At 44.1% G+C, this 14,207-nt stretch overlaps 1 protein-coding gene across 2 annotated transcripts in view; it reads left to right on the plus strand.

Moving 5' to 3' along the window:
- ARHGAP35 (Rho GTPase activating protein 35) overlaps positions 1-14,207 on the plus strand; it is a 144,559-nt gene that overhangs the window by 68,840 nt on the left and 61,512 nt on the right. For both annotated transcript variants that reach the window (XM_024236821.3, XM_063720146.1), the window contains exon 3: positions 7,356-7,500. In XM_024236821.3, coding sequence (XP_024092589.1) covers positions 7,356-7,500 — 145 coding nt within the window. The remainder of the gene's footprint in view (positions 1-7,355; positions 7,501-14,207) is intronic.

The following is a 14,207-nucleotide window of genomic DNA, read 5'->3' on the forward strand; positions in this document are numbered from 1 at the left end:
TTTTAAAGTTGGGGTCTCACTATGTTCCTAGGCTGGTCTCAAAACTCTTGGCCTTAAGCAGTCCTCCCATCTGGGCTTCCCAAAGTGTTGGGATTACAGGCATGCGTCACTGCACCTGGCTGGTGTTAACTGTTTTTAAAAAAGGCCAGACATGGTGGCTCACACTTGTAATCCCAATACTTTGGGAGGCCGAGTTTGGCAGATTGCTTGAGCCCAGGAGTTTGAAACTAGCTTGGGCAACATGGCAAAACTCTGTCTCTACAAAATATTATCTGGGCGTGGTGGCACATACCTGTAGTCCCAGCTAGCTGGGAGGCTGAGATGGGAGAATCACCTGAGCCCAGGGAGGTTGAGGCTGCAGTGAGCCATGATTACACCACTGCACTCCAGCCTGGGCAACACAGTGAGACGCTGTCTCAAAAAACCAACCAGAAAACCCAGTTCCGATGCCTGGTTCCCCACCACCCCACCTGCTTCCAGTTCAATTAAATCAAAATCACTAGGGCTGGTGTCCAGGCATTTAAAAAAAAAAAAAAAAAAAGACAAAAAAAGGCAGTGAATCCAACAGGCTGGGTTCCGTTTTTTATTTCCTTTATTAGATATGTTACCAAGCATTTAAAAGGTTTAAATGGCTATACTAGATGGTACAACTCTAGTGAACATATTTTCTGACTCTAAAATCTAGATAAGTAACTTTACATTTATAAGGTTGTTTATGGAGGAGACCAAAAGAGAATATTTGAAGTTGACAGCGTAGGGTCAGTAAGTAGCCCTCCCTGCTGTTCCCACAGAAGATAGAATATTCTTACCTTTTTCCATTGTTGCATACCTGGTACTTGCTCATGTGGTACCTAGATCAGCTTTGTTTATTGTGGATATGTCTTCTGTTACCAGATAGATTGGAAGTTCATTGAGGGCGGGAGATGACTTTGGTCCTAGTATTAGCTCTGCTGCTAGTTTGTTATGTGGCCTTGGGATAATTCATAAATTCATTTAAAAAAACAAACCAAGACTCTTGCCTTCTAGGAACTTAGCCCAGTAGAATATTTGTTGTATGTGTATGTAAATAACTGTACCTCATTCAGTACCTACAGAGGGAATTAGGACTTCATCTGGCGGTCTTTAAAAGGCTTATGATATAGGACTGCCAAAGTATGAACAAGGCCTTCTGAGCCTCACCTCCTCACACACTAGAGTGAGCAGCACAGTGTAAGGAGAAACGAGAACCTACCACAGAGATAGTCTGCGTCTCAGCTGAATTTGAGAAAATAGAAAGGAACATTGGCCCAGTACATTATTGGAAACTGTTTTTGTTCAGCAAATATATTGAGTGCCCACTGCACGTCAGGCCCTGGAACCCAACCATCTTCCCAGCTGATAGAAAGCCCTTTTGGCTCTTACCTATCCCTTGGCTTCCATTCTACTCTTTTTCTTGCCCCAGTGGACTTGGACAGGGTCTGTGGACTGGGCTTACAGCCGAGTGGGGAGCAGAGGCAGTGACAGATGCAGCTTCCTACTCTGCCACGGTCGGGGGTTTCCTCTTTATGCTCTTGTGTCTGAAAAGCCGAGAGACCAGAGGTAGTTTCCAGACACCATTTCTCCCCAGTGCACCATGGGCATAAACTATTATTTATAAACTTTGCCATGATTCATATCAAGACCAAAATCAGGTGTGTTTTTAAGCAAACAATGAGGTACAAAGCAATGGACTATGTTGTTCTTTTTTTTTAAATCGATCTAAAAGGCCAAGGTGAAGGTGTTTCAGGCTGGCCCAGTCCTTTGTGTATGGCAGTGGCATTTCTTTGTGGAGGAGATAGACCATGCAGGGGAAACAGCATGGGGCTTTGGCGTTCAAAGATCACAGTACACTAAGTGCTGGCTGTGAATCTCCATGAGTCTCTGTTTTCTCAACTGTAAAATGGGTCTAAATAACCCTTACCTTGCAGAGTGGCCGTGAAGTTTTGAATAATTGTGCAGAGCAGCTACCACCATGCCCAGCCACTCCTAGGGAACCTCTATTCCATTTTTGACCCAGTTGGACTCTAAACGAGGCGGCCGGGCACGGTGGCTCACACCTATAATCCCAGCACTTTGGGAGGCCAAGGCAGTTTGGATCACTGAAAGTCAGGAGTTCAAGAACAGCCTGGCCAACATGGTGAAATCCCGTCTTTACTAAAAATACAAAAACTTGCTGGGCATGGTGGCTCATGCCTATAATCCCAGCTACTCAGGAGGCTGAGGCAGGAGAATGGCTTGAACTGGGGAGGCGGGGGTTGTAGTGAGCCAAGATTGCGCTACTGCACTCCAGCTTGGGTGACAGAGTGAGACTCCATTTCAGTAAAAATAAATAAATAAATAAATAAATAAATAAACTTAGAGGCACACGTGGAGATTGTTCTCAGGGATTGACTTCCTCTGGCTAGATGCTTTTTTCATTTCAGCCTGCTAATAGGTAAATGCCTCCGAAAGAAGATGGATGTTGGGTGTTGTCACTTTCTCCTTTTCAAGGACCTGTTGCTGAAAGTGCACCCAATAACTCCCTAAAGAGTGACACATGTCTGACTGGGGGCATGAGATATCTGGCAGTCCACTCAGGAGAATGGCATTTCCATCAGAAGTATGCCCAGTAACCCTTCAGATGCCTGAAGTGTTGCTTCTATCAGCAGTCTGGCCCAGCTCTTGGCATGCACCCCAAACCCTGATTTTCTTACTAGGAAGGTTTAGAATTCATTTTGCAAGAGTTCCAATTTTGTGACACCCTAGAGAGCCTTCAGTTATCTCAAGGAGGTATTCTGAAATTCTGTAAACCAGAGTTTGTCTTAAAAAAGAGGGAGTGAGATTGAATCCACGTCACTCAGCAAGGAGGTGGGGTGATGCTACTGCAAAAGCTTACCCTCCACATCCACTGTTGTAAATAGAAGGATTGAACTAAATCTTGGGCTCTTTGAGGTGAAAGAGATAGGAGCAGTTGTCTCAGTTAGCCTTCCGTCTCTCTTATCGCTCCCAATGTGACCCTTTGGAGCCATATAAAAGAAGCCTGCTCTATAGTCAATAGGTAGCTCTATAGCTATTTGAAAATAGCTATCAGACTGCCCCATTATTCCCTTTGCCAATTTAAAGTTCCCTGGTATTTTATATGAGTGGATCTTTATTACCTTTAGAAACCTTTGGAAGTCCTCCAGATAATCAGTGATCAGTGTGCCTTCTTTTTCTTTTTCTTTTTTTTTTTTTGAGACAGGGTCTCCCGCTGTCACCCAGGCTGGAGTGCAGTGACGCAATTTTGACTCACTGCAGCCTCCACCTTCCCAGCTCAAGCAATCCTCCCACTGCAGGCTCTCGAGTTGCTGGGACTGCAGGCATGCATCACCACACCCAGATAATTTTTTTTTAATATTTTTTGTAGAAATGGGGTTTCACCACGTTGGCCAGGCTGGTCTCAAACTCTGGCCTCAAGTGATCCGCCCACCTCAGCCTCCCAAAGTGCTGGAATTACAGGCATGAGCCACCAAGCCCAGCTAGTGTGCTTTTATTCACTTACTCAGTCATCCATTTATTTATTCTCTCCATCTCAAGAATTTTCACTAGATTATAAGCCGTGGTGGTTAAAAGCACAGGTTTCGCAGTCATACAGACCTGACTTTGTCAAGTTACTGACTTTTTCTAGGAGTTGGCCTCTGTCAAATGGAGTTTTTAATACCCACACCCACAAATATTTTGAATCTGGAGTGCTTGTAAAGAATTTATGCTGGCTGGGTATGGTGGCTCATGCTTGTAATCCCAGCACTTTGGGAGTCCGAGGCAGGAGGGTCCCTTGAGCCCAGGAAGCTGTGGTTGTAGGGAGCTATGACTGCGCCACTGCACCCCAGCCTGGACGACAGAGCGAGACCCTATCTAAAAAAGAACTTATGCTAGGTTCTGGTACACAGAAAGTACTCAATTGATGAAGGCTAAATTTCCTGGCTAAGTTAGATTGTTAGAACACACGGGCATCATCTTGTTCCTAGTATTAAGAGGGTGGGGGAATACAAGATTGAAATTTGTTGTCTGTTTCCTAGAACCATGGTTAGAAGGAGGCTTTAAGGTGATTAGGAATAGCTTCTTTGCAGCTTCCATTTCTATTCCTTCACAGCGGTTTATTTGGAAGCCTGTTTTATTGAACAGTGCTGTTAGTTTTGACAGGCATATTCTGTAGGATTTGAGACTGTTAAAAACTTGAATGATAGAAGATGGTTGAATGTGGGTTTAAGTACAGATGCTCTTTGGTTATTCAGATTGTATAGCTAACCTTTTAAACTCCAAATATAAAACTTTTCGACTTAACCTTTTAAACTTTAAATTAAAAAAAAAATAGGAAACATTTTAAGTGGGGAGAGCATTGTTTGAATCATTGTTATCTGGTTGCAACAATGTGTGAAACAGAGGCACTCAGCCCCTATTCCCCACCCCGCCCCTCCTCCCCAAGACACAGTCTCGCTCTGTCACCCAGGCTGGAGTGCAATGGCACAATCTCGGCTCACTGCAACCTCTACCTCCTGGGTTCAAGTGATTCTCCCACCTTAGCCTCCTGAGTAGCTGGGATTACAGGCACTTGCCATCATGCCCGGCTAATTTTTGTATTTTTGTAGAGACAGGGTTTCACCATGTTGGCCAGGCTGGTCTCGAACTCCTGATCTCAGGTGATCTGCCCGCCTCACCCTCCCAAAGTGCTGGGATTACAGGCGTGAGCCACCATGCCCGGCCAGCCCTCTCATTTATTTATTATTTTGAGACAGGGTCTCACTTTGTCACCCGGGCTGGAGTGCAGTGGCACGATCTCAGCCCACTACAGCCTCGACCTCCTGGGCTCAGGTGATCCTCCCACCTCAGCTTCCCAGGTAGCTGGGACTATAGGTGTGCACTACCATGCCCAGCTAATTGTTTTTGTATTTTTTGTAGGGATGAGGTTTCACCATGTTGCCCAGGCTGGTCTTGAACTCCTGAGCTCAAGCAATTTGCCCACCTCAGCCTCCCATAGTGCTAGGATTATAGGCATTAGCCACCATGCCCAGCCTTAAATTCTTTATGTTATACTTCATATAAGTAGAAGATGCTAGAGACACAGTATAGACTCATTAAATTATTTCCTGTAAATGTATATAATACATCGTTAATTGGCTTTTCCTTACTTCTTTGGTAAAAATGTCTGAAGTCAGAGCCTGTTTGCTTCAGTCTATAAGGGGAGCAAGCAGCAGCCATTCCCCCCGAACCTAGGAGGCTATGCCACTACTTTATGAGGAGCGCGTATCTCACAGTGAGTGGGGACAGGCTTTATGGAGTGCATGGTTCTTCCCTGGGACCCCAGAATCCATTCACATTATAGCATTCTCCATATTGAGTCAGGTAGCAGGCTGAATGAAGATTGGATTCTCATTTCCTTTGGTTTGTCATTTGAAGTAATCTCACCCAGCAGTCCAGAAATGGAATGGACTTGCTCTTTCCTTGTGTACATTATATTCTGATCTGTTCCTTTTTTTTTCTTGCTATTTGTTTGCACAGGAAGTTCTCAACGAATCTCAGACTAAACAGGAAGTGATTTTTTTCTTATATAAAGGGGTACGGGCAGGAACGAAGATGGGCAGGAGAAGGAGAGGGAATAGGTGGCCTGTGGCCTGGCGGTTCATTGTTTCCTTCCGTGGATTTTATGTAAAATCCCTAAATACTTTAGGTTTATGGGCTGTGCACATTTCTGAGTAAATCTGCTTTTCTAAATTGGTTTCATCAACTGGAAAATGAAACTGAATTGCTGGAGATACACCTGGGTCTAATTTACCTTGATCCTATTTGGTTACTTTTCTCTTTTTAGTAGATATTTTAACAAAAGGCCAAAATTTCAAGTGTATTTCTTTGGCTTTAGGAAATTTACCATTTGTTTAGAGTAATTTTTTCTCCATTTAAGGTTCAAAATAAAAAGATTGAATACTTTTGAGGCAGAGTATCTCAGTATTAATCATGTTAATGAGCATAGGCTTTGGAGACAAACCTTCCTGGATTTGAATCCAAGCAGTCACTTAGTAGTTGTGTCATTTAGGCATGTGAGACAGTTTTTCCTTGGTAAGACTGAGTGTCATCAGGTTTAAAAGAAATAATATTTGGCAGGCTGGGCAACATAGTGAGACCCCCATCTCTACAGAAAATTTAAAAATTAGCCTGGGTACATGCCTGTGGTCCCAGCTTTGGAATGCTGAGGTAGGAAGATCGCTTGAGCCCAGGAGGTCCAGGCTGCAGTGAGCTGTGGCTGTGCCACTGTACTCCAGCCTGAGCAACACAGGGAGACCCTGTCTCAAAATTATAATAATAATAATAATATTCAGAACTTAGTCTGTGCATAGTGAGTTCTCAAGTGGTTGCTGTTGCTGCTGCTGCTGCTGCTGCTACTACTTCTTGAAGAAGGTGACTAGGGAAAAATAGACCAAAAAAATACTTTATTTGTCTTGTTTGATTAGTTGACTTTACCTTTTCCTAATGTGGATGCAACTGAGAATTAACCCCAAGCTAATGTATCAAAGGACATTCACATTTGGGTCTATCAACCCTAGCAGAATGCCTGCTCTCTTTTCTAAAAAGAGGAAATAATCTGTTTTCCATTTCATTTTTTTAAAAGATTTTAGCTATCTTTGAGTATGTAACATCTATTATCCTTGTAGGGTGTTTGGAAAACTTCCTGTTTACTCCAGTGCATCCCTGGTAGAGGATGTAGATAATCATCGTATTGTTATTTTATTACATAAACATGGCCTGCTTCTTATAAACATCTTTGTTCTAATAATGTGGTCTCATACTCAAGGTGTGACTTTCTGGCATCTTATGTGGTATTCAGAGGCCAGAAGATAGAAAATTAAAAGTAGTGAGATGAGCCAAGCGAGTCTTTTTAATCCTTCTTGAAATCTTTTTTTTTTTTTTTTTTTTTTTTGAGATAGAGTCTTACTCTGTCGTCCAGGCTGGAATACAGTGGTGCAATCTCGGCTCACCTCAATCTCCACCTCCTGGGTTCAAGCAATTCTCCTGCCTCAGCCTCCCAAGTAGCTGGGATTACAGGCGCCCACCACCACACCTGGCTGATTTTTGTGTTTTTAGTAGAGACAGGGTTTCACCATATTGGCCAAGCTGGTCTCGAACTCCTGACCTGAGGTGATCCACCCGCCTCGGGCTCCCAAAGTGCTGGGAATACAGGCATGAGTCACCACATCCAGCCACTTCTTGACATTTTTTTTAGCAGTTTTTATACCACTGCTTCCCCTCTGGAAGCCTTACTGATGTTTAAGTTACATGTTGATACTCACTTTGTTTTTGTGCTTCCTTTTCTCTTTCCTGGACAGAAACCAAAGCCCAAACCCCGACCATCCATCACAAAGGCAACCTGGGAGAGTAACTATTTTGGGGTGCCCTTAACAACTGTCGTGACTCCAGAGAAGCCGATCCCCATTTTTATTGAAAGATGTATTGAGTACATTGAAGCCACAGGTAAGAGTATGACCTCATAGCAGTTTATAACTTTCACTGTCTACAGGATGCTTACTGGAGGGCCAAGCCATCTGGAGATTCTGGAATCAGTTGTTGTTGATTGTGAGATGCTCTTGGAGAAGGAGCTGAGCAGTCCCGACAGCTGTCAGATGTGTGGAGTCTCCATTTGTGTGCAGTTTTGAGGCTGTCGTTGGGCATTTATTAGGCCTTGGCCTACGAAGGAGCTGTTCTGTGCTCAAGGTGGCAGCTGTGGCTGCTTGGGCGCTTTCTCTGTGCTCCCTCACCCACCAGAGCATCAGCACTCTGTCAGTTGCCTGCCCATCTGTGTTCCCTGCAGGTCTGTGAACTCCTTGAGGGTTGTGCTATCATTGTGTCCTCAGTACTATAGTGGATACATAATACATTTTGGTTTAGTAAAATTAATACAGCCCTCAGCATTGTTCGGATGCCTGAGACTCATGTATTGATAGGATTTTTTTCTGAGGTAAGAAAATGATTAGGATGTTTGGGATATCTTCTGGTTATGCAGCTCCTCTGACAACTTGATGCTATCGCAAAGGTAGACTGTCTTGGAAAATTTTTTTGCATTGTTCTTGAAATAATTAAGTTTTACTTGTGTTGAAACCATTTGCTTTATTCATTTGAGCTCTCATGTGTCCCTTTGGCCTTCCAGTTTCACTAAAGTGGGTTCTTGAGCATTCAGAGTTGGGCTCAGGAACACAGGCTTAAACTAATTTGAAACTAAGGTAGGGATTACAGCCTTCCTATCTGTTCTTTCTAACTCTGATGTTATCTACAGTGGTATTAAGTATTGTGTGGTGTGGACAGCCTACTAGGCTCTGCTGATAATTTCAGCAGCATCGTGTGAAGCTGAGTGACAGTGTTCATATTTACTTAGGATTTTGTAAAGCAGGGAAGATAGCTTTATTTATTATTTTATTTTTATTTTTATTTTTTGAAATAGAGTCTCACTCTGTTGCCCAGGCTGGAGTGCAGTGACACGATCTCAGCTCACTGCAACCTCTGCCTCCCAGGTTCAAGTGATTCTCCTGCCTCAGCCTCCTGAATAGCTGGGATTACGGGTGCACACCACCATGCCCAGCTAATTTTTGTATTTTTAGTAGAGATAGGGTTTCACCACGTTGGTCAGGCTGTCTCAAACTCCTGACCTCGTGATCCGCCCACCTCAGCCTGCCAAAGTGCTGGGATTACAGGTGTGAGCCACCGCACCTGGCCTGAAGATAGCTTTTAAGTTGAAGCCCACCAAAGACTTTGTATTTATTTCCTAGGTTTTCTCTGGAAACCAGAGAAATAATTCACCCCAGGCTTGAATCTCAATAATAAGCACTTTGCATAATCGTTACAGATCTATAGCTTTGTTTAGTCCATTCTGTACCCAAAGCGGTTTCTCATTGTCCATCTTTTTTTTTTTTCCTGCTGTAGCCACAGGGGTCTCACTTATTGCCCAGGCTAGTCTCACAATCCTAGCTTCAAATGATCCTCCTACCTTGGCCTCCTAAAGTCCTAGGATTACAGGCATGAGCTACCATGCCTGGCTTCAGTGTCCATCTTTTTGACACTCGTTTTATATTAATTTCTTCCTTTATCTGTCTCTATAAAATGTTTGAAAGTTGCAGGTGTGATATGCGCCTTTACATTTGTTTATTTGTTTATTTATTTATTTACTTATTTACTTATTTAATTTTTTTTAGACGGAGTCTCACTCTGTCACCCAGGCTGGAGTGCAGTGGCACGATCTCGACTCACTGCAACCTCTGCCTCCTGGGTTCAAGCAATCCTCCCACCTCAGGCTCCTGAGTAGCTGGGATTACAGGCATGCACCACCACACCTGGCTAATTTTTTTTGTATTTTTAGTAGAGATGGAGTTTCACCATGTTGGCCAGGCTCGTCTGAAACTCCTGACCTCAAGTGATCCACCCGCCTTGGCCTCCCAAAGTGCTGGGATTACAGGCGTGAGCCACCATGCCCGGCCTGCACCTTTACTTTTAAATACTTAAGTGGGTATTTCCCAAAAACATTCTCTTATAGAACCACTGTGCATTTATCAAAATTAGGAAATCAACATTGATCTAGTACTAATCTGTCTGTAATCTAATCTATAGACATTCTCATTTCATCAGTTTTCCCACTAACTTCCTTTATAGCAACAGACAAAACACTGTTTTGGTCCAGGACCTTATCCTGGACCACACGTTACATTTAGTGGTCAAATCTGGCCCAGAGCAGTGGCTCACAACTGTATTCCCAGCACTTTGGGAGGCCGAGGCAGGCAATCACAAGGTCAAGAGATCGAGACCATCCTGGCCAACATGGTGAAACCCCGTCTCTACTAAAAACACAGAAAATTAGGCCGGGGCGGTGGCTCACGCTTGTAATTCCAGTACTTTGAGAGGCTGAGGCGGAAGATCAGGAATTCGATACCAGTCTGACCAACATGGAGAAACCCAGTCTCTACTAAAAATACAAAATTAGCCAGGCTTGGTGGTGCATGCCTGTAATCCTAGCTATTCGGGAGGCTGAAGCAGGAGAATCACTTGAACCTGGGAGGCGGAGGTTGCAGTGAGCCAAGATCGCACCATTGCACTCCAGCCTGGGCAACAAGAGCGAAACTACGTCTCAAAAAAAAAAAAAAAAAAAAATTAGCTGGGCATGGTGGCACGCACCTGTAGTCCCAGCTACTCGGGAAGCTGAGGCAGGAGAATCGCTTGAACCCAGGAGGCAGTGGTTGGAATGAGCTGAGATCATGCCACTGCACTCCAGCCTGGCGACAGAGCTAGACTCCGTCTCAAAAACCAAAAAACCAAAAAAACAAAATCACCAATCAGTTCTTTTGTAGGGTGTTCCTCAGCTTAGCTTTGTTTTCCTTTTTTTTTTTTTATTTTTAATTTTTTGTATTTTTGATAGAGATGGGGTTTTTATGTTGCCCAGACTGGTCTCAAACTCCTGAGCTCAAGCTATCCACACGCCTCGGCCTCCCAAAGTGCTGGCATTACAGGCGTGAGCCACTGTGCCCGGCCTTGGCTTTGTTTTTGTTTTTTGGATATTTCACTGTGATCAGGTTCTGGGTTTGCACTTCTGGCAGATACCACAGGGCAGCAGTGCCTTTGCTCTGTCCCCTCCACTTCATCTCTGCTGCCCACCATCACCCACCTTCTCAGTCCAGTCTATGGGTATGACAGTTTATCTGCTGAAAACCCATCCTTGCTTCTTTGTTGCCTACCAGATGCAGGCTGCACTCATAATCCTCCTTCCCTGACTCAGGAACAGCAAAACTGTTACTATGCCATTGTCCCCTGCCCTCCTTCCCACCCTCCTTTTTCCCCCCTCCCCTCCCTTCTTTCACCCCTTTCTTTCTGTTTTATACTGCTTCAAGTATTAGTTTTAAAATTGTCCTACAAGAATGCAATTTATCGGAAGGATGTGAACCAAGCAGAATTTCTTAGTATTTCTTTGCCTTAGGGCATTCCCCTTGTGTGGTTTAAAATTTGTCCCCCATTCCTTTTTGCCTCTGGAACTTATCCTGATTCTTGAAGAGGCTCCTACTCCTAATAGCACTTTGAATTTAACCTCCCTGGTAGTTCTTCTCAGCCAAATTTCACCTTCCTGAAAACGGGATTCTCTGTTCTCCTTGTTTCCCTAGAGCCCGATACAGCATATACATTAATTGATTATTGTAAATTAGCCAGGCATGGTGGCATGCATCTGTGGTCCCAGCTATCCTGGAGGCTGAGGTGGGAGAATTGCTTGAGGCCAAAGGTTCAAGGCTGTAAGTGAGCTGTGATCACACCACTGCACTCCAGCCTGGGCAACAGAGCGAGACCCTGTCTCTTAAAAAACAAAAGAGAGAGAGAAAGAGACAGGATCTCGCTCTGTTGCCCAGGCTGGAGTGCAGTGGTGCAGTCATAGCTCACTTGCAGCCTCACCTTTCTGGCCTCAAGCCTCTTGAGTAACTGGGACTACAGGCACGTGCCACCATGCCTGGCTAATTTTTGTATTTTTTGTAGAGACAAAGTCTCACTATGTTGCCCAGGCAGGTCTCAAACACCTGGCCTTAAGCCGTCCTCCCACCTTGGCCTCCCAAAGTGCTGGGATGATAAGCATGTGCCACTGCACTCAGCCAGAGACCCTGCCTCTTTAAAAAAAAAAAAGAAAAAAGATAGATTGAATGAGTGATTTTCAATCTGGAACACCTTAATTCCATTTTCGTCCTTCTTCAAGAAAAAAATGACCATATATTTCCCCTTGTTGGCATTAGTTTGTACTTTTATGGAATTTCAGAAGAAAAATTAAACCTGGTATCTGTGAGCTTAGTGTGCATTGAAGGGATGTCTTTGTGTACCCTTATTTCCTAAGAAAACTTTTTCTCCACTTTATAAAATTAAAGCACGTTCATTGTAGAAATTGGACAAATGGCAAGAACTGTGAAGAGGAACTCAAAAATTCGTGATCTGTTACTTAGTGAAAACCACCGTTAATGATTTGAGATGTTTCTTGTAGTCTTATTTCTCTGCATATACACATATATTTATTTTTACATAATTCAGAGTATGAGGTAAGCTAGCGTTCAACATTTTTTTAACATAGCCCTCTTAGATGAGGCAGAAGAGGCCGGGTGCAGTGGCTCACACCTGTAATCCCAGCACTTTGGGAGGCCGAGGTGGGTGATCACTTGATGTCAGGAGTTCCAGACCAGCCTGACCAACATGGCAAAACCCCATCCATCTCTACTAAAAATACAAAAATTAGCTGGGCTTGGTGGTATGTGCCTGTAATCCCAGCTATTCGGGAGGCTGAGGTGGGAGAATTACTTGAACCCACAAGGTGGAGGTTGCAGTGAGCCGAGATCGCATCACTGCACTCCAGCCTGGGCGACAAAGTAAGACTCTGTCTCCAAATAAATAAATAAATAAAGCATGCATGCATGCCAGGCATAGTAGTATGCACCTGTGATCCCAGCTGTTTGGGAGGCTGAGGCAGGAGGATCGTTTGAGCCCAGGAGTTCCAAGACTGCACTGAGCTCTGATCGCACCACTGCAATCCAGCCTGGGCAACAGAGCAAGACCCTGTCTCAAAAAAAAAAAAAAGGAAAAAAAAAATTACCATTAATTCAGTAGTATCATTTCACATACAGTTCATTTTAAAATTTATTCATTTGACTTAAAACTATATGTTATAGCTGAGCTTTTTGTACTAGGATTCAATCAATAGTCACACTGCACTTGGCTTTGCCTCTTCAGGCCCTTGCCGTCCAGTACAGTCCTCTCTGGCTTGTTTTAATAATGTGATTTTTTTTTTTTTTAAAGAGACAGAGTCTCACTCTGTTACTGAGGTTGGAGTACAATGGTGCAATCATAGCTCACGGCAGCCTCTAACTCCTAGGCTCAAGTGATCCTTCCTCCTTTTCTTCCTGAGTGCTACAGGCATGCTCCACCACACTCAGCCAATGATGACCTTTTTTGAAAAGCCTAGTCAGTTGTCTTGCAGAATGTCCTCTTCATGTAGTGTGCTCTTTGGACCTCTTCACCATCCTCGGCTCCCTTCCAGGACCGAGTGTGGCCTCTGACTGAGCAGGGGGTTGAGCACCCTGCAGGTGGTGGACGTGGGACTGCTGCCTCCCCCTCTGGACAGGGCACACATATGAATTGGGCTTACAGGCTCCATAGGGTTGTATTGAATACTTGAACGAATTGTGGGCTAGTGTTTTCCCCAACTCTGACTGACAGATAATGGGCTTGCACTTTGCTTAGGGAAAGCTGGTGCTGCCACCTGCCCTCTCACCCCATCTCTCTCTCTTGCTCATGGTTGGAATGGCCATATGACCACACAGTTTCCATGTAGTATTCCAGGCAGGGGGTTCTAGCTGATTAGAGATGACATTCCCAATGAAACTTGTTTGCCAGGCCTGGTCAAAACAGTCCAAAGTCAGAAGTCTTTGTGTCCCTGTTTTTGTGCCCATTTCATGTACCTTGGCACTTTAAGGCTTGTCCTGGAAAATAAAACATTGCATCATCACTTGTGAAGGCAGGGCTTGGGAGTTTGCACTGCTAAGATGAGGATAGGAAAGAAATTTATGTCACAGGGCCTTTGATGCTGCCCACTCACCTGTCTGCACAGCCAGGGCATGGCCAGTGGGAGTGGAGAAGACGACCGAGGCCAAAACCTTGCCATGGGGAGGAGGGTGGCATAGCCATTGATAAATTGGGACTTGAACTGTCCCATCACTCTAAAAATATTTTTTATCTGATTATAAAAGTAATATATGGCCAGGCATGATGGCTCATGCCTGTAATCCCAGCACTTTGAGACAGCAAGGCAGGAGTAGCATTCAAGCCCATTAGTTTAAGACCAACCCTGGCAACATGGTAAAACCCTGTCTCTACCAAAAATACAAAAATTAGCCATACATGATGGTCCATGCCTGTAGTCCCAGCTACTCAGAGGCTGAGGTAGGAGGATCGCTTGAGCCCAGAAGGTTGAGGTTACAGTAAGCTGAGATCATGCCACTGCACTCCAGCATGGGTGACAGAGTAAGACCCTGTCTCAAAAAAAAAAAAAAAGTAATATACTTGCTCACTGTAAAACAAATTAATCATTATAGATATGTAGGACAGAAAGTAAAAATTCTTTACAATCCCAGTCTCCAGGAGTCATCTCATTAATGTACAGATTATGCTTCCTGCTAATG

Source organism: Pongo abelii, chromosome 20, assembly GCF_028885655.2.
Source record: "Pongo abelii isolate AG06213 chromosome 20, NHGRI_mPonAbe1-v2.0_pri, whole genome shotgun sequence".
Classification (NCBI taxonomy): Eukaryota; Metazoa; Chordata; class Mammalia; order Primates; family Hominidae; genus Pongo; species Pongo abelii.